At 34.4% G+C, this 18,382-nt stretch overlaps 2 protein-coding genes across 3 annotated transcripts in view; both read left to right on the top strand.

Moving 5' to 3' along the window:
- Positions 1 to 7,235: 7,235 nt before the first annotated feature.
- LOC127066460 (NPC intracellular cholesterol transporter 2 homolog a) lies at positions 7,236 to 9,750 on the top strand. Its single transcript, XM_051000238.1, has 4 exons — positions 7,236 to 7,468; positions 8,885 to 9,189; positions 9,395 to 9,495; positions 9,589 to 9,750. The coding sequence occupies exons 1-3, from the start codon at positions 7,390 to 7,392 to the stop codon at positions 9,476 to 9,478; spliced, it is 468 nt and encodes a 155-aa protein (XP_050856195.1). The 5' UTR covers positions 7,236 to 7,389; the 3' UTR covers positions 9,479 to 9,495; positions 9,589 to 9,750.
- Positions 9,751 to 12,783: 3,033 nt separating this feature from the next.
- LOC127066456 (nephrin-like) overlaps positions 12,784 to 18,382 on the top strand; it is a 268,358-nt gene continuing 262,759 nt past the window's right edge. The window contains exon 1 of one of the 2 annotated variants that reach the window (XM_051000231.1): positions 12,784 to 15,220. In XM_051000231.1, coding sequence (XP_050856188.1) covers positions 15,136 to 15,220 — 85 coding nt within the window. In that variant the 5' untranslated portion in view covers positions 12,784 to 15,135. The remainder of the gene's footprint in view (positions 15,221 to 18,382) is intronic. The other variant, XM_051000230.1, reaches the window with a different exon arrangement.

The following is an 18,382-nucleotide window of genomic DNA, read 5'->3' as shown; positions in this document are numbered from 1 at the left end:
AATTTATTTAATTCTCGAACGAGGTCAACCGAAAACAGGAAGATACGATACAATGAGTTTAGTTTTGTTTTACTCAGGGTCTGTCTCATAAGATTGTACGTCTTCGAATTTTTCAAAGATTTGATCGAACCAGTTTGAATTAATCGATTGAAGCTTAAGAGGAAAGGAAAAGTTTCGATACTTTCGGATAAGTATGTATATATACTCGTTCCGCCTTCTTTCCTCTTATCTCATCAAAGTTTTCGCAAGTATTTAAGTAAGGTCGCGTTATATTTAAGCCGAATTGAAGAATAAGGCAGTGAAATAAAAAAAGGAGGGATAGAGTATCTCGAAGTAAGTGAGAAAGGGACGATGGCGATGTGAAATACCACGCTTTACGTTCTTGGCGCCAAGAATTCAGCATTCCTAAATTCTTTGAGTTTTCGAGGAGAACCGCTGTTCTTTTTGCGTTCCATTAAGGGAGAACCCGTGCAACTATTTTGCTCTTCTTTCCTCCTTTAAAGTCTTTAAATCCTTCTCCTTTTTAATTAGAGAAGAATTGAAGACCTCGCGAAAGATCAAAGAGATAGCTTTTCATTCCTGTAACGATTTCGCTATCATATTAGAATTTACATATACTGTCGATGAAATTAAATTCGAAAAACGATTCAATGAAACAGAGTCGAGAACAAAAGACATAACTGAAATTCATTCGGTTAGAAAGTACTTTGATTAATTAAATGTCTGAAGAAATAATAAGTATGGCTGCTAGTAGGGCTGAACATTAATTTAATGAAGAAAAAACTTTATACATCGGATTTTTTCTCGGCAAAACGAAAAAATGGCGACATAAATGTATTGATAATTATCGAAAAGTCAGATGTCGTATTATGATGATAGACCTTTTTAAAATTCTTTCAAATTGAAGATTTGTGATGATACTATTTGTGATTGTAATATTTCTCCTTTCGTCGATCGATACGCCATACTTATCTTTGCATCATCGAAAGAGATCCATCCGTTTTAAAACATGCATCGAATAATCTCGCATGTTTAAGGGTACAACTCGAAAAAGATTTTTTTAATCCCAAAGCTGGACAATTTTATCGTCAAATTTTTGTCGAGAATATCGGTAGTATTAATACGAACAAAACTCTCCAAGTTCCACTCGAAGTTTGCATTTTTATTTCTCGATATTCTCGTGGATTATTTTATGATTCTTTTCCGGTACTCACGCGATTCGACAAAAGAGCAGAATTGTAGACATTCTTTTTGCATGAAATTAATATAGATATTTCCTGAAAGAGATCTTAATCTTTGGAAAGTCTTTCGTCGATTTTAAGTACGAATTGTTCTATCGAATATTTTCGAATTTTTTCTCTTTAGTCTACGGTAATATATTCTACTTGGTAATCGAGCAAAGAAGAAGGATAATTAGAATGTCCATTATCACGATATCCTTCACATCACAGATCCATTATTTGCTACCCGCTGCAGTTAGAAAAACAGGATTAAAGAAGGCAAAAGCATCAGTTTTACAGTGTGAAAAGTTTTAGAAACGAACGCGAGCTAAAGGAGGATCGCGAGCAAAAAAGAGAGAAAAAAAGAAGGAAAAAGACAGAGAGAAAGGAGTAAAGGAATGTCGTGATTTTACATAGGGTCGGACAAGATATTCTCGACTAAGCTAAAATAGAGGCAAAAATAGAGGCAAGCACCTGTCCTTGTAGAAAAGGAAGATTTCTCTTCGCATCTCACACTCTGTCCTCGACCTTTTCTTTTTATTTGTCTCCTTTCTCTTCGTTCCTCTTCGACCTTTCCTTTTCCCTCTCTTCTGTCTTATCCATCTGTGAGGGTCTTTGCAGTTGTTCCCTCACTTCCTTTACCTAACTCTTCCTCGTACACGCGTGCGCGCGTGTGCTCACAAAATCTTTCCTTTTTCTTCGCTCCCTTTTCTTTTTTCTCCCTCTATCTTATTCCCTTCAAAGATTCTCTTCGTTCTCACGAACGCAGTCGCCCGTTTCTTCTTCTTCATCTTATTCTCTTTGACTTTTTCCTCTTTTTTCTCTTCTACTTCGACTTCTCTCTCTCTCTCTCTCTCTCTCTCTCTCTCTCTCTCTCTCTCTCTTTCTCTCATTCGTTCGGTCTTTTCCACTCGGTAGAAGGCTATTTCTGTCGTCATAGAATCTGTCGTAGAATCGTCGTAAGACGTAAGTCGCTTAATGCACGCTGGACATCAGATTCTGTACATCACAGCTTAAATTTCGAAACAGGAGGACCGAAGCTTTATATCGAGCCATAAATCGAAAAATTTCTAGACACTACTTTCTTCGCAGATTTAATCGATCGATGTGATATTTTTAACCTGTTGAAAATAATAAGAATCCACGATATAAAAATTTTTCCTTTGCATGATGAAGCAAACAAGTTGTTATCGTATTTTCTCAACGAAGGATCACTTCCTACTAGATAGTTATATAGATTTTTAGGATAATGCAAAGATAGCAACGCTATAGCATAGAGTGTATTTTATTTACCCAAGTTACTCTGACTCATGCAGCTAAATTTACTTTGCTCCTGGATAAAATACTCTCATAATTCGATACGAAAAGCGTATGCGTTATTACGGCGGCATCGATTTTTTAAATCGAAAATACCTACCTATTTTCAATCATCGTTTTTTCATTTTTTTTTCTTCCAAGTGACGCGAAAGAAGTCCAAAATTTATATATATATATATATATATATATATATATATATATATGCACTTAAGTATTTTATATTTCAATTCATCACAAAGAAGAAATAAGTTTTTCGCTAGGTGAAAGATGAAATTTTGTGGATAAGGAAATGATGTGTGGCAGAGTTAAGTTCGATAGAAAGAATTCGGGATGTTTTAAGAAGATTCCGCTGCTGATCCCATGGGAACTCGACCTTCCTCGTCCCAGTTTCTCCCTTTTTCTCGTTCGTTCTTCTCGTTTTTCTTCGACAACTTTCTGTTGGACGCTGATGAGTACAAGTCAAAATAGAATCACGTGGCGCAGACCTGACCTTCTTGTCATGGGAACTCGATCAGAGCAAAGTTCTCTTTCTCTCTTTTCTTCCCGCCCTCATTCTCTCAATCTCTCCCTGTCTTTCTCTCTATTCTTTCTCTTTCCATCTCTTTATTCTCTATCAGTGGATCAAGCGTTTCTCTTTTTCCATATCTATTGAATTTGGTCTTGACAGTCGATAAAATAAAAATCGTCGAGAAAGTGAAAATAATTACTCGTATCGTTTTTCAACCAATAGCAAATAATTGTCGAGTATTTAACGCGATTCGAATTTCACTAAAAATATTCCAAGCATTTAGGTTAATGTTATAGTATGTAACTCTTCTTGGAACTCATACAAATGAGATTATAAAATATATTTACTTTTTATTCAATACTCTTAATGCTCTAATGCATTATTTTATTCGATGATATTAACACGTTCATTTTTAATGAAAGACTTAAGAATATGAGAATGCAGAAATGACACATAACGGATGGAGACGCATCTGTAGGAATTACACAAGGTTGCAGTGATAGCAAAAAAGATCGCAATCCAAATATAAACGATGAAATGAATCAGTCTACCGTTCGTCTGGTTATTTATTCTTCGTTTCCGAGATTATCCTAAGAACTTGTTGGCTGACCATTACATTCGTCATATATTTTATATAAGATGATAATAAGATCGAATATAGTGTGATGGTACTTTCAATTTATCTTTCATTCGTGTTTTGCTTAATGGTTTATCGTGAGTAAATTTCCACTTCGTATGACACACGGTATTTCGTAAGATATACCGAATTTGATAATATTCGATTAATTTGAGAAGATCAGAGAAAATAAGAGATAACAAGAGAAAAAAAACAAAAGCTCGAGAAATCCTTCGAGAAACGCGTCCGTCGTTCATCGACCATCATAAGAATCCCATCCTTGTTCGAAAGACAGCAGTAGCTTATCTCCGTCACATCGATTTTCTTTCTTTGCGTCAGACCTCTCATTGTTACGGTAAGGATATCCATGAAAGCTACTTTTCAAGAGTGCCGAACTCCTCTCAGTGTACTTAGGAGGAAGCTTATTTATTCAGCTTATTATAATAACACTTGAGATATATACTTGTCCGTTGTAATTATTTTCATAGTCGCTTTTTTGTTGCTTTTATATTGCTCCAATTATTTTTATTAACGTATAGTTAAACGTAAAACGTCATGTACTTAGGAATAAAGGAAGATCTATTCGTCGGAAACATTCGGTAGACATATGAAATGTCTCGAAAAAGGTGTAGTATCAGTGCGATCCTTCCATCCTGGGTAAGAAATATTGGTGATATCTTGGAACTAAAGCAGTTTGCGCCACGGTAGCAGCAGAATCGTCGCAATACCATTTACGTGAAAGAGGTAGCGTAGATCGAGCCAGTAAAGGTAAGGTTAGCTATAAATATAGTGGGTTCGAAAATAGACGCCGGACAAGTGCACGTTGCAAACGGAGAATCGTTCGAAATACGAAGGAAATCCTATTACTTTTGGAAACGTCTAATGATCGGCACGTAAGCGGATAATAGTTTCTCCAGTAAATGAACGTTGATTATATAATAATTTTTTATTTAATATCTTCTTACAAAATTTATTAAAATGACAATCTTTTTTTTAATATCTACCTATCCATCCTTTAATGACTGTCTACTTATTCTTTTTAATCGCCTCGAAGCTATATACATTAAATTACAAAAAAGGGGGGATGGAGAGAAGACGTTAAATCGAGAAAACTTTGATAGGTATACTATATTTGATAGGTATATTTATTTATTCATTTTTCTCTGTCTTGAGTCCCGCTCCTGAGTTATCAGAAGTTGGAGGAAGTAGTAAGAAGAATAAGATAAGCAGAGTTTATCAATAGTAGTTTCATCGGTTTTTTACTTTTTCATTTACCTTGTAATTCATCTCTTCTCATTAAGGCTCTATCGAGAAATAATGCTTTTACTGATTGCAATACGTTATACCTCAACGAGCTAGGATTCTATTTTGTCGTCCTGACCGTTTCCAATATATCGTGACGACGAAAGTAGAATTTAAAATGAGTTTATTTTCAGTCATATTCCAAAACACCGTGGTAGAAATGACTGAAAAGCGTAGTTCCCTATATGCTGTCTACTTTTGAAAATGACACTCGTTTATTCGATCGTCTTAATGATTATTCGATGCACGAGAAATGTGACAACAGCTAAAATTAAGAAGTCGTATTTCAACAGAATTAATGACGGTTTTATGTTACAAAAGAGGAAGTTATTAAAATTTTAATTTTATGCGTGAAACAAAGTAAATACCGCGTTCGCTAATAAATGCTGTAGAGAAACATAAATTTTGATGTAGCAATCCTTTAATAAATTACTCAATCTAATGTAGAGATTGAAAGTTCGATCAAAGCAGTATGGCACTTGAGTATTATGAAAAACGATGATATCTAATATCAAAACAATAATTTTCCCTGTTGTTAAATGATTAGTGAGGACTCTTAGAGATAGAGCGTGACCTGTGTGCTGATAGATTGGATTACGAGGATTTGAGGTGAGAAAGGGATGAAGCTTTCTGCCCTCGTATATTCTCGATTTAATTATAAATACTAGTCAGAATGCTATACTGTTAATTCATTTTATGTTAATATTCTTTTCTGAACATTTATACATAAAATATTATTTACGAGTTAAATATTATAATTATTTCGAAAAATATATGAAAAAAGAAATATATATTTAAATTGATTTATTCTCAAGAAAAAGAATGAATTTATTCCTTGTATCGAAATTCGATCGTTACCATTTTCATTTATTTTATTAAATGTTAATGTTAAAATAATAATATAGCAACAAATATACATTTACCGTCGTCTAAAGTCAAAAAAGGAAAGTTTCTCTAAAAAGACATGTTTACTGACTGATAAATTATCTTACAAAGTTAAAGTTCATACAAATAACAGCTGTTGATAAGACAGATTGCTGCATGATCATCGAACGATTATTTCATTTGTGAATAACAAATTTGTTAAATAATAACATAAATAAATAAAATATGCAAGCATTATTTTCTTTATTAAGTATTATTTATCGATTTGTTTAATTTATTCAATAATTACATAAATTTACTAATTTGTATTGCTAGTATCATTGAATATCAATTTTAATAGAAGAAAAGAAATTATTTTGATTTAATGAGTATTACATATTATTAATATTATATATTTATGTAATGACAAAAAAAATTACATTTTAATAAGTTGAAAACAAAAATAAGAAAAAAGTAATTAATCCATTCAACAATAAAAATGTTTTATAAGCTGTTATTGATTACTTGAGAGTATAGTATTTTATGAGAAAAAACTGGAAATGATATAAAAAACATTTGAAAATTTTTTTCCGGAAAATTACAATTCTAAAATGTATCTCAATAAACTTGTTAGGAATAATTACTATTCTACTCGCGAGAATATAAAAGAAAAACGATTGAAGGAAATAAATATGATATAAAAACGTATATCATTAAGTTGGGGTGTTATAAAAAAGGTACATTATAATACATTGCCGGATAGTAGTTGCTGAGAAATCTTCCTCATCGTTACAAGGTCAGGGCTACTGACGTATTATCGTTCGTATTCTCCTTGAGATTTCACCATCTCGTACGCGATGCGTTCAAACTAATGTCCGGAATATTAAGTATTCACGTATTCATTTCCTATTGATATACACAAAATAAACATGCAACAGACACTATCAGGAAGTCGACCACCAAAGACGATGGGAGAAACGACCGAACAAATTATTTCCTGCTGTAATGCAGGAATAGAATGCATAAAGATAATTCAATTCTTTTGTTCATGATAATAAAAGAGAGGAGTAATAATACAGATAAATATGCGTGTATCCTTCAAATAAATTTTACTCAAGGTGAACGACATTGTTATTGTAATAATCTTAAGATGATGCAAAACAAAAGTTTTTCGTAGAATTGTATGACTCAAACGTGTTTATCGAGGGAAGTGAGCTAATATTTTTTGTTAATTTAGGGGTCAAAATAATTGAAAACCATTTTCTTTTTTTTTTTTTTATCGAAATACTTACTCATAAAGACAAGACAAATAAGAAGATAAACATGGTCGAATGGAGAGGGAATCCCCACCAAGTATCATGACCGACCAGAAACATGTTGTTTCGTTTCTATTTAAGACGGTCTTTTGAAAGGACGAGCTTCGATACCACGTTATGTGAACTCGGTGTTCCGCTCAGTCGACAGCCGGACTTGGCCCTGATTGGATCCAACCACAGTAATCTTCGCTACCATACTTCTCCGTTTCCGTAGATAATTATCAAGACGGTTCACTTTCACTCGACATGCTGAGGGAAACGTTGTTCGTTTTCGCGGCTCTCGTCGTCTTTCTTGTCTCCGCAACACAGGTTAATCAATGTAACGGTACGTAAGAGTAAAATTATTTTACATGCTGTGCAACTTTAGTAAAGAATCTTTTCTAAAGAAAATATTCGTTTGAAGTGATGTATTTCGAAGTATATACTGTGACTTATTTCGTTAGCATTATCCTGTACGATGTTTTAAATTATTGAAAACAGAATTATTTCTCTTTAATAATATTTAATACGATAAAAGCAATCATTATGAAATCATCTCTGTACGGATAATAATAAAACTTGTATTTCGTTCGGCCTCGTAGTCACAATAATGTGTGTCGTGTTTCCGTTAAGATCGTACAGATTATGAAACTTTCGAAATATTCTATTTTCTCGTGTGTCGTATATAATTATTTTTCTTCTTAATTCAGATGCAATTTAAAATTATTACGACAAGTTTTTTTTTACGTGGAAATATAATTGTCGAGAAGATCTTAATTTTCATGAAGGGGAAAGAAGGAACAAAAGGAATATATAATTTTAAATAAAATAAGTTTATTCATCTCCGAAGGCTTAAATTTAAGAAAGAATAAATTGCGATAAGATGTGAATACACATAAGACGTAGGAAAATTTGTAGTTAGCAAAAATTGTCATTACTAAAAGCAAATAACTAACAACCATTAAAAAATTTATGATTTATTAAAAACTTTGTCAATATGCGTTAAATATAATCATTTTCTTGATTTATGGATATAAATGAATGTATATGTATTAGAATGAACATATTGATATATTAGAAGTAGATACTATTAACTATTTGCAGGTATGCATATTTATTGTTTTGTGTTAAAGTCTAGCTTTATTAATATTAAATAAAAACTCATAATTTCATATTATCTTCATACTCTTGTATTTTAAAGGAGTTTATAATTAAAACATAGTGTAATGTGATCACATTGAAATCATATTGAGATATTTATTATATAATTGTTTAATGTTTATATGAATAAAATTACTTTTTTTGTGTTAATATATATAAGTCCGTTTCTTGAAAATATTCTAGAAAGTAGTATTCTTTGTTTGTATTTCAATATAATTTATGCTACATATAGCTATAGCAGTGACTTTGAACATTGATAAAGCAGATCCAGTCAAGTCAAGGTAATCTGCTTCGAGCAATGCTAATCGAAATGCTAACTTTTTTTTATATTTAAGCATATATGTATAAAGATACGGATCATCCTCTAAATATTTTTCATAAAATATATAGATACTAATATTGTGTGTTTGTGTGTCGTTATTAAATATAAAAATAATGTTAATTACGAAATTATCATAACAAATATTTATACTTTGACCTCAGTCCTATATATATAATTTATGACTTATATAATGTTTTAAATATTTATGTAATAGTGTTAGATGCGTCACATTTCTACGAATGATTATGTATGCCATTATTTTTTGCTTTTTGTTTTTAGATATACCTTTCGAGGATGAAAATCAGGTGAAAATATCTGGCTGCGACTCGCCACCGTGTAATTTAAAAAAGAAAACTCGAGTTAGCATAGAACAAACTTTTGTAGCTGAAAATGATGCTAATGAATTGTTAACATCTGTTCATGCTACGTTACTTGGTATCGATTTGCCCTTCATAGGCGTAGATGGTACGAATGCGTGCGATAATATTTATGATGTCAATAATAACAAAGTTGGATGTCCTGTGAAGAAAGGTACAACGTATATCTACAAAACTGATTTTCCCATATTGGAAATATATCCAAAGGTATATCCGTTTTTAAATTTTTATGTCATATATTAATATCTTAAAAATCGTGATAAATACGATAAAAGAATATGTAAACTAAGTGAAAGACTATTTTTAAATCAGTATTATGTTTTTTGTTGGACGTGGAAGATATAAGATTTTTAATTATATATTTCAATAATAATATATTTATTCAATATAACACACAATTTCTTTTTTACAGGTAAATTTAATTGTGTACTACGCCCTACGAAATGGAAATGATATTATTACTTGCTTCAAAGTACCAGCGAAAATTACTGGCTAAAATATCTATTTCTGTTTGTTCGTATATTTCTTGTTTTTATCTTATTTAAAGATTTTTTAAGGACTTCTCTGGTAGATATTTGGATATTATATGATACCGTTCGTTTATAGAAAACCTATAGCATAAGTCGTTGAGAAGGACGAAGGTTAAATGTTTCAATTCGTCTCGATGATTCGCCTTGTCTCTTGCCTGCGAGCATGTTTTAGGGATATAAAATATATATAGATACATGCATATAAAATATAATAAAACTTTTGCGCAATGTTTTCGTATATAGTTTTTAATTTTTTGTAGCGATAATATGAATAGATAAATTATTTAAATACATTTTTTTCTATATTAAAACGAATTAAACAAGATTTTTTACAGAATTATAGAATTTTTTATAGAATTATAGTATTTATTTAATTTTGTCGTCTGATCTATAGTCGGTAAAGTAAAATACTACTTTATAGTCGGCTACTGCTGCCTCGGTGGTATCCTCAAAGAAACGCGATAATAAACCTCGCTCTGATGGTACGGAATAAAAATCCATTAATCTTATATACTTAATCATTAATTTATCAGAAAAAAATATGAAACAAATACTAAAAGCTTTCCGGCAGCGCAATATTAACTAGACACCATATTGCAGGAAGTAAAAGTACTATCTCAATATTTTTTCTTTTCTTAAGGTAGTCATTAATAGAACATTTCTTTAATGAAATTGTTGATATAATTAAAAAAAAATTGGTAAATAATTAATGAATAAAAATTCTTAATGCGTTTTTCAAAAATTTTGATCGAGTTAACGTTAACGTAACAATTGTATCGCAAAAATCTTTCAATCAAGAGCCTATATGCGAGACGATTTCTATTTCTTTCATGGAATGTTCACGTAACGAACGTTTTCTCGTAAAAATCCGATAAACGGTGTCGCGTGAAGGAGCGATCGTTCGTCGTGCCGACTACTATCTCGCATCTCGATCGGTCAGCTCGAAAGATTAAAAGCACTGTGACTTTTAGCCGTCGTACCACGATCTCTCGCTATAACTCGAACGTAATAGCATGCTACTGATCGATACGATGCGATTGAATGCAAAACGGTATTCGACTCTTGCCTTTACAATGACTATAATTCTTCCAGCAACACGCTCGACTGCCTACTACTTTTCAACATTATTTACAAGTATTATTTTATTTTTCCTTTTACTTAAATAGGAACGTAAGGTAAATAGGAACGCATAAATACGTATATACATTGCACGTACATATATGTGTAGTTATTTAAACGTTACTCAATCGATAGTAATTAATCAATTCTTCTCATCTGATCTAATTGAATGTATCTTCGATAGAGTAATTACATACGTAGATGTATTATATATTTACAAATCCATCCATACATTTCATCATAAAATCTTCTTTTTTATGCCTATTTCATTTACTTTAGCTCTTAAACATACACCACCATCATTTACAAATTCGTATGTTAGTATAGCTGTACATGTTATAATAGTACAAAATGATCTTAGTATAGAAGCATAGTTCGATTTAAACCGAGTAAATGATTCACTGTGATCAGACTCACACACTCGAATCTATCAGTAGCATTAATCCGCTGTCCTTTGGAGAACCCTTTCAAAGATACGACATAGCGAAATGAGATAACGCTTTGTCATTTTGCAAAAGAATAGATCTTTCTACAAATTTTTTGAATCGATTAAATTTTTTAATTTCCATTTCTTATATACAATTTTGAAAGTTACAAACAGAGATATCATTTTTTATGATCTGTTAAATGAAAGGTAAACAAAATCAAGTATAGAATCCTTTGCTATTCTTGGCTATTGGCGTGTTACAATAGTATGGAAGGGGAAAGGTGAGTGGAAATTCTCGACAGATATAGTAACATATTCGACGCACACAACGAACTGAGTCATTCCCTTTGCGAAAAGATAGCTTTCAGAGGACGACCGAGATATTCCTACCTTTTAGAAGCTTTCAAGATGACCATGATCCGTGACACCAGTCAGAAAGCATTCACTTGCTCGTCTACCTTTTGCCTCGAGGTCTCTCACCCTATTTCGATTCTCTTCCTCACGTTATCTACCTCCCACCGACCGACCGGTATCAAAATGTTCACTAATCTCTGAAACATTTCGGACTGTTCGTGATGGACGCTAATCGTCATTTGACGAACATAAAGTTTAGAACGTTCAAAGCATCTTTCATAATTACTCAAAATCTTCTTATTCGTTTTTCTACTATAAAACTATTCTACGAGCACTACAAAAATTGAATAAATTGAATAATTGAGTAAAATGTAATTGAATGAAACTATAATGTATTAATAGATTAAAATCATATGAATGTAAAACTCGATAAAAACACGAGGAATGAATTTTGCATATGAACATATCAAATCATTTTTTTTTCTACTTTAAAATATCTTTTCTTCTCAGGAATAATTTAATACACCGATAGTATAATCAGTAGATCGATTAATTTGGCACCTCTTACTTCCCCTGCCACTTTCTTTCCCTTTCTTTTTTCTTTCCTCATTTTTTTTCTATCTATAGTGAGGCAGGCAGATGGTACCTAAAAGTGGAATAGCATTAAACTTTACTTCTAAAGAGCTCGTTCAGTATAAAGAACGACTGCCGTGTTACTCGTACCTGTCCTCCTAGATACGTTCCATCGCAGTCCGTTCATTCACCTTTTCATCCCCTTTCTCCGTTAATTGCAGTTTCCGATCTAAGTTGCCAGCGACCGTGTTAATTAGTTAGTACGAACTTACGAAATGAGTTTATCGAACATCCAACGTTTAAAGAAAAATATGTATTGTGTTTGAACATTTGCCATTAAGTTTCAATAGAATTTTAAATATTTTGTATTTTTCAACAATTCTCAATTTTGGAAGATTTCATAATTTTCTACATTCTTTTTCTAATACGATCAAAGTAAAGTAATATTTTTCTAAAAAGAAAGAAGTAGTCAAAGGTATAAAGGATTCCGTCCTTAAGTTAAGTATGAAATAGAAACATGATCCTTTTTGGTAAGGACGGTAGTCAATAAGAGAGGCTTGCGAGCTTATACTACTGTCTAGTAGCATAAGTAGATAGGTAGAAGGTAGGCAGGCATAGCTGGTGCTCTTGTACGATGAAGCAACCCCTTTCCCTTCCTTTCGAGCCGACTGTTCTCTGCAAACCACCTCTTCCACCTCTGCCACCGGTTCTACCACCACTACTATTTCCACCACCTCCACCACCACTGCTGCCACCACCGCCACCACCACCACTATCACCACCACCACCACCACCACTAGCTACACCACCACTAGCAGCACCACCACTAGCAGCATTTCTACCTCTTGTGGAAGCTTCGCAGGCTGCGCGTCCGTCGCCGCGCCGTTTGCTCGTCTTTTCCGTCAGTGTGCCGTCCGCCGTCGGTCGAGGATCTCGTGTTATTGTGAGCCACGTTTCTCTCTCGTTTTCTATCCCATCTAAGTATTTTCTTTCGAAAATATAGTGTAAATAGTCTTTTCTCGACAACGTCAAAGAAGAAATGAAAAAGAAAAAAAATTGATTGAAATCGGTGCCTCGTTCGACATCTTCTCGTATAACTCGTATAACCGATCGATCCTTCGCGACTTCGCACGTGTGCCGCATCAGATACGAATTTTGGCTTTCTTTCTTCTTTTGGTTTTTAAATAATTAGAAAGAATAAAAAGACAACGAAGAAAGAACGGTGGTAACGGAAAATATAAAAATGTTGATTTATCTTCTGGATTTGGATTTTATGGATGATCTTAAGAAAGGAAAACGATCGGGCTGAAATGTACGAATATCGAGACTTTAGAATGGATTATCGGTATTTGGATTAGCAGAGCGGCTTGTCGAAGCTTGTCGAAGCTCAATTCTTCCGGAGGTGGTAATATAAAAAGAAGGAAAAGAGTAGGAGGAAAACGATCGATGAGGACACATCCATACTTGCGTCCCTCATAGGTTCTACTCTTTCTTTGGACACCAAAGGAGCCTCGAATTTCGCGGCTATCACGCGCGAGTGTTGTTCACGAGGGTCTTCAACCCCTTCCTTGAGTCCCTCGTGCGTTCACCAGCACCCTAGACACTCTCTGACCTACCATTTGCTTCGAGTGGGCCGTCCATGAACCTAAAATAGTCACCGAAGACCTTTCCCCGTCCCCACGACCCTTCTTCTATCTCTGTGTGCCGTGTTCGTGGATGTACCATCGTTGTCGTGTGTGCCGTCGTTGTCGCTTTGCTGCTCGTCTCTTTTTCCCTATCTCTCTCTCTCTCTCTCTCTCTCTCTTTCTTTCTCTCTCTCGTACTCGAGCACTTTTATTCGGGACAACGATAAGCTCTGTGCATCGGCTGGGATGACCCGAATCGATGAAGATATTTTATATCGTCGCATTCTGTACTCCTCAGGGTGTCGGGCCTAAAGGCGAAGATCGTATCGACCGGTCACTCTCTTTCTCTCTCTCTCTCTCTCTCTCTCTCTACCTCTCCTTCTTCGTCTTATTGCTTCATCTACATATATGTGTACGCTACCAGATATTAATATCACTTTGGTAAAATTTGTCACAAGTAGCGAGAGAAATCGCATTAGAGAAATCCACATAGACGCAACAATTCGTCTAAAACTTTCGTCGAACCAAAATCCATCGAATAATATACGATAGCTGCTATCGAAGATACGTGAAAATTTCGTGGATGACGCTTCGATTGCAGTATTTAAAATATATCACGTTGATTTGTCTAAATTGCGTAATCGTATTATTAAAGAGAGAGATGCTTTGAGATCGCACTAATCATCAATCACGATCAAGATATTGAAGAAATTATCTGCTCGGTAAAGAAGAGATCACAAAAGCAGATAAGAAGCAAGCAAGAGAAAAAAAAGAAGAAAGGAGGGAAGCTAAGAGACGAGAAAGAATGACGCTCTAGATCGCTTGGAAACTGGATAAAACGTGGTGAAGGAGAGACGGAGAGAGAAGACGTGCGCGAGCGCTCTCGTATGCTTAAGGTCAAGAGTGTGGGAGCTTTAATTAGTATTTAATTAAAGGCAAAAAACATATGTACGAGCGAATGGATATAGAAGGAACGGAAGGATCATCAGCGACAGCCACAGCTGTCGCATGGTGCCCGTTAATACGTTGATAAATTAATCGAACAAACAGGACGGAATCGACGATATACTTCCGATAGAAAAAGTTTTTGACATAAACGCATCACTGCTTGGTGATCCAGAAAACTTGACAGTTTCGATTTGTTTGAATTCACTTCGAATTCGTTGCAAATTCTATCGGAAAAGTACGGAAGATGTTCCCGATACGCAAACGAAGACGGTGACGTCATTCAAAACTCTTCATTCTCTTTTCTCTTTCACGAAGTAATGATCTTAGAGAGATCGGTTGATCTTTGCGCGAGCAAAGGAAGATCGGGAGGAACTGTTTGTCTTCTCTACGTGGTGCGTCATGCCGTTGCCGTTATCCGGGAAAGCGAGGAATCGAGACGACGAAAGCTGACATTTAAGTCGTTTAAGTGGATGTCTCTTTAGTTGGATTTACGACGTCCCCTTGTGCTTTTTCTATCCGGGAAAGCTTAACCGCGTCTAGTTTTCGCGACGAGGATTACGAGGAATACAGAGAGAACATGTGGAGTATAGTGCTATTCCTTGGACTAACCGAAGCTCTTTTCTACGTCGCCGGGATCTCCTTCAGCTCGGATGAAAAATTAGGTGAGTTCTCATTCTTTATTTATCTTTCCACCTTGATGATCGAAGAAATAGAAAGGTAGAAAAGCTTGCACCATTTTTATCTCTTTTCTTTCACCTTACTACAAATTTTACGACTAAGCGAACTGCACTGCTTTCATTTTTCGTCTATTTGAAGATTTCACTGATTATGTGAATTATTGATACTATACTATATCACTTTTTTTCGTATATATATTTCTTAGTCTCATTTCATTCTTTTTACGTGTCCTCTGACAGTAGTAACGAATACTGTGACCATTTTTAAATGTTATACTCGTGCACGTTTTATATTTGATATACGCGAATTAAAAGTTTTTTGCATCTTCGGTCGTTCATTCACGTCGTTCTCCATTCGAAAAAGAACGTGAAACGAGAAGGTAACGGCGCGAGCTTAAATCGATCCATCTCGTGATTTCTCATAGTCGTATAGATGAGTGTGTATGTACGTAGGAAAAATCTTTTCTCGATGATAGAAACGAAAAAGGACTCGGTGCGATTTTACTTAAAGTTCGCGTTTTTCCAATTTTCGGTTAAAAACGAAAAAGCGAATGGAGATATATTTTTCTCGATTGGTGAACTGTTGTCGAAGACGAGAAAGTAGGCTAGCTATAATCGAATTTGACAGGATTTGAATTTTCTTCGACTTATCCGTACATTGATTTTATGCACGTCTTCTCCCGTTTCTTTTTCGAAAAGCGTATGAAAGTTCTGTCGTCGCCACGGAAATCAGCTAACGTCGTCTTGCGAGACATTTCGAGTTTCCTCCAATCCTGCTCTCACTCTTTCTTTTTCTCTCATACAGACATACGTACTCTTTTGCCCTCTGCGATTCGAGAAAGACGGATTCGTTCGCCCGAAATGCGTTTTCTCTGTAAATCTTGCCGCTTGACTCGTCATACGTTCAGCGTCAGTTTTATACGAAATCCAGGATGCATCAAGTCGTGACTTATCACGATCGTGAAATAAAAGAAGACATATGATTATTGCGAGCGACTTTTGTACTTCGTACGTGTTCTAATCGTAGAAATCTAGACAATATTTTTTGATATTTTATTAATTTCATCATTTTTTCTTCTATCCAATGTATTATTTTTTCTATGCAGAATCGAGTCAAATTGTAGGGAAAAAGGCGGGGGAGTTAAGATAAAAAACTCCAATTTCTTTAAGATAACTTTATTAAGACCAAACTTAATGACAAAGTATTCTCGATCATATATACACATACATACATATAAAAATCGTTTTGTTTTATTTCGACTAAAACCACACGTACATCTGATGTCTTTCTTTATCTAAGGTAAGATATGCCTGATGCATTATCTACTGCACGTTTGAAAAGTTGGTCGTTAAAATTTTCTAGAGCTATCACTTACACATTTATCCATTGAAAAACAACTAAGTATACCATAATAATAGAATTGATAGTAGAAAACTTAAACGGAAAATCGATCGAATGAGCAGATATAAGGTTAATAGGTCAACAAGTTGAGTTTACGAGCAGAGCAATTGAGGAGCATCCACGAGTTTTCATCTCTGTTAACCGTATTTTCTACGTATACAATAAAGTATTTGAAAATTCAATCTCGAGTACCTTCGTCCTAGCAAACTTTCGAAATACATCGTCTTTCGTGTCGTTAAAACTCGGTAACGTTACTCGTGGCAGCTCCTGAAAACTACTCATGACTCTTCAAGACGAAGAAAGGATGATCATCTTTGGAAGATGCACCTGCAACAGCGGACGTATTAAAGGGAACGAGAGGGATAGTCGGGAGAGAGAGAGAGAGAGAGAGAGAGAGAGAGAGAGAGAGAGAGAGAGAGAGAGAGAGAGAGAGAGAAAGAAAGAGCGAGAACGACGGTTGGCGCTTTGTAATAGCTGAATTTTGCGCAGAGTTTCTAAAGTTAAAGGGGTGAGTTGAGAAGGACGACAGCATGGGTAGAGGTGGCTAGCAAGTCCTCAAGAGGGTCGGAAACCAGCATCGAAGTTGGGACACGTTCCGTCATCCAGTGTGCTCTCTTTGGACCACGTTCCTCGTTGCGCAGAGACCACCTTGCACATTGGCATTGATACTTTCCTTGACTCGCTTCTTGTCTCATATGTAGCTATCACCATTTTCTATTGTATTCGTTATTTTTTAATTTCTATCACGTTATTTTTAATTTCATTCATGTCTTCTCTTAAGCTCCTATCTATTTATAGCCAAGACGGTCTGTATAATTTGAAGTAATTTCGTTTAACACGAATGACAATTAGCGCGTTTAATTAAATTCCTTTTTCTTATTTATTCGATTCATCTTTGAAATACGATAGGTTTCCTTTATTTCACTTTTTCTTTCTCGGCGAAAGGATTTTTCTGAGTGGTCGATGTAATTTTCATTAATTATTGATACACAATGATAGCTGAACTAGTTAATAGCTGGAGAAAATACAATCGGAAGAATATATATGAAACCTGACCGGAGGTATGGTGAACCAGTAGCGGTGGCTCGACGCGATAATAAATGTATCCTCGAAACGCGACGATTATCGACGTCCGTTATATGTTATTAGGGATTTTATTGAGATTCGCACCACTTGCAGTCGCGTAACATGAATACTAATGTGACAAATAATCGAATTATTTGCTCTCTGTAGCGCTACGAGTGTTTATGATTCGATGAGATTCGTTAAATCGTGGTGAAATGTTCGTATGACCTATCGGTCAATGTAACAGCTATATCACGTTAACGAGAAAAAAGAAACGAAGCTTTTCGACTTTACAAAAGACAATATCGATTAATCGGTATTTTAAATAAAATTTAAAGTATAATTAAAGCAATATTTATAAATTTTCAAGATCTATTCGAATTCTATTCGAATAAATGATAATTATGAAAATTTGTATCTGTTCTTTTCAGAATTATAAAAAACTATGAATAAGCATAGATTAAGAATTTATTCTATTTATGAGCTAACTAAACTTATCCTGTACTCGACATATTGATATCTATTCTTAATTATACTTTGAATTTATCCGGTTTTCATATAATTCATCTTTTCCATTTCGTCAGGCACAAATTTTTGGTAGAACTCGAGATTCCCTTTCGGACGTACAAAATATGAAAAGCTTCTCTTGTACATGTTAAAGAATAGACAGGAAAGGATAT

Source organism: Vespula vulgaris, chromosome 9, assembly GCF_905475345.1.
Source record: "Vespula vulgaris chromosome 9, iyVesVulg1.1, whole genome shotgun sequence".
NCBI classification, from domain to species: domain Eukaryota; kingdom Metazoa; phylum Arthropoda; class Insecta; order Hymenoptera; family Vespidae; genus Vespula; species Vespula vulgaris.
This window is presented reverse-complemented; position numbering and strand designations above follow the sequence as displayed.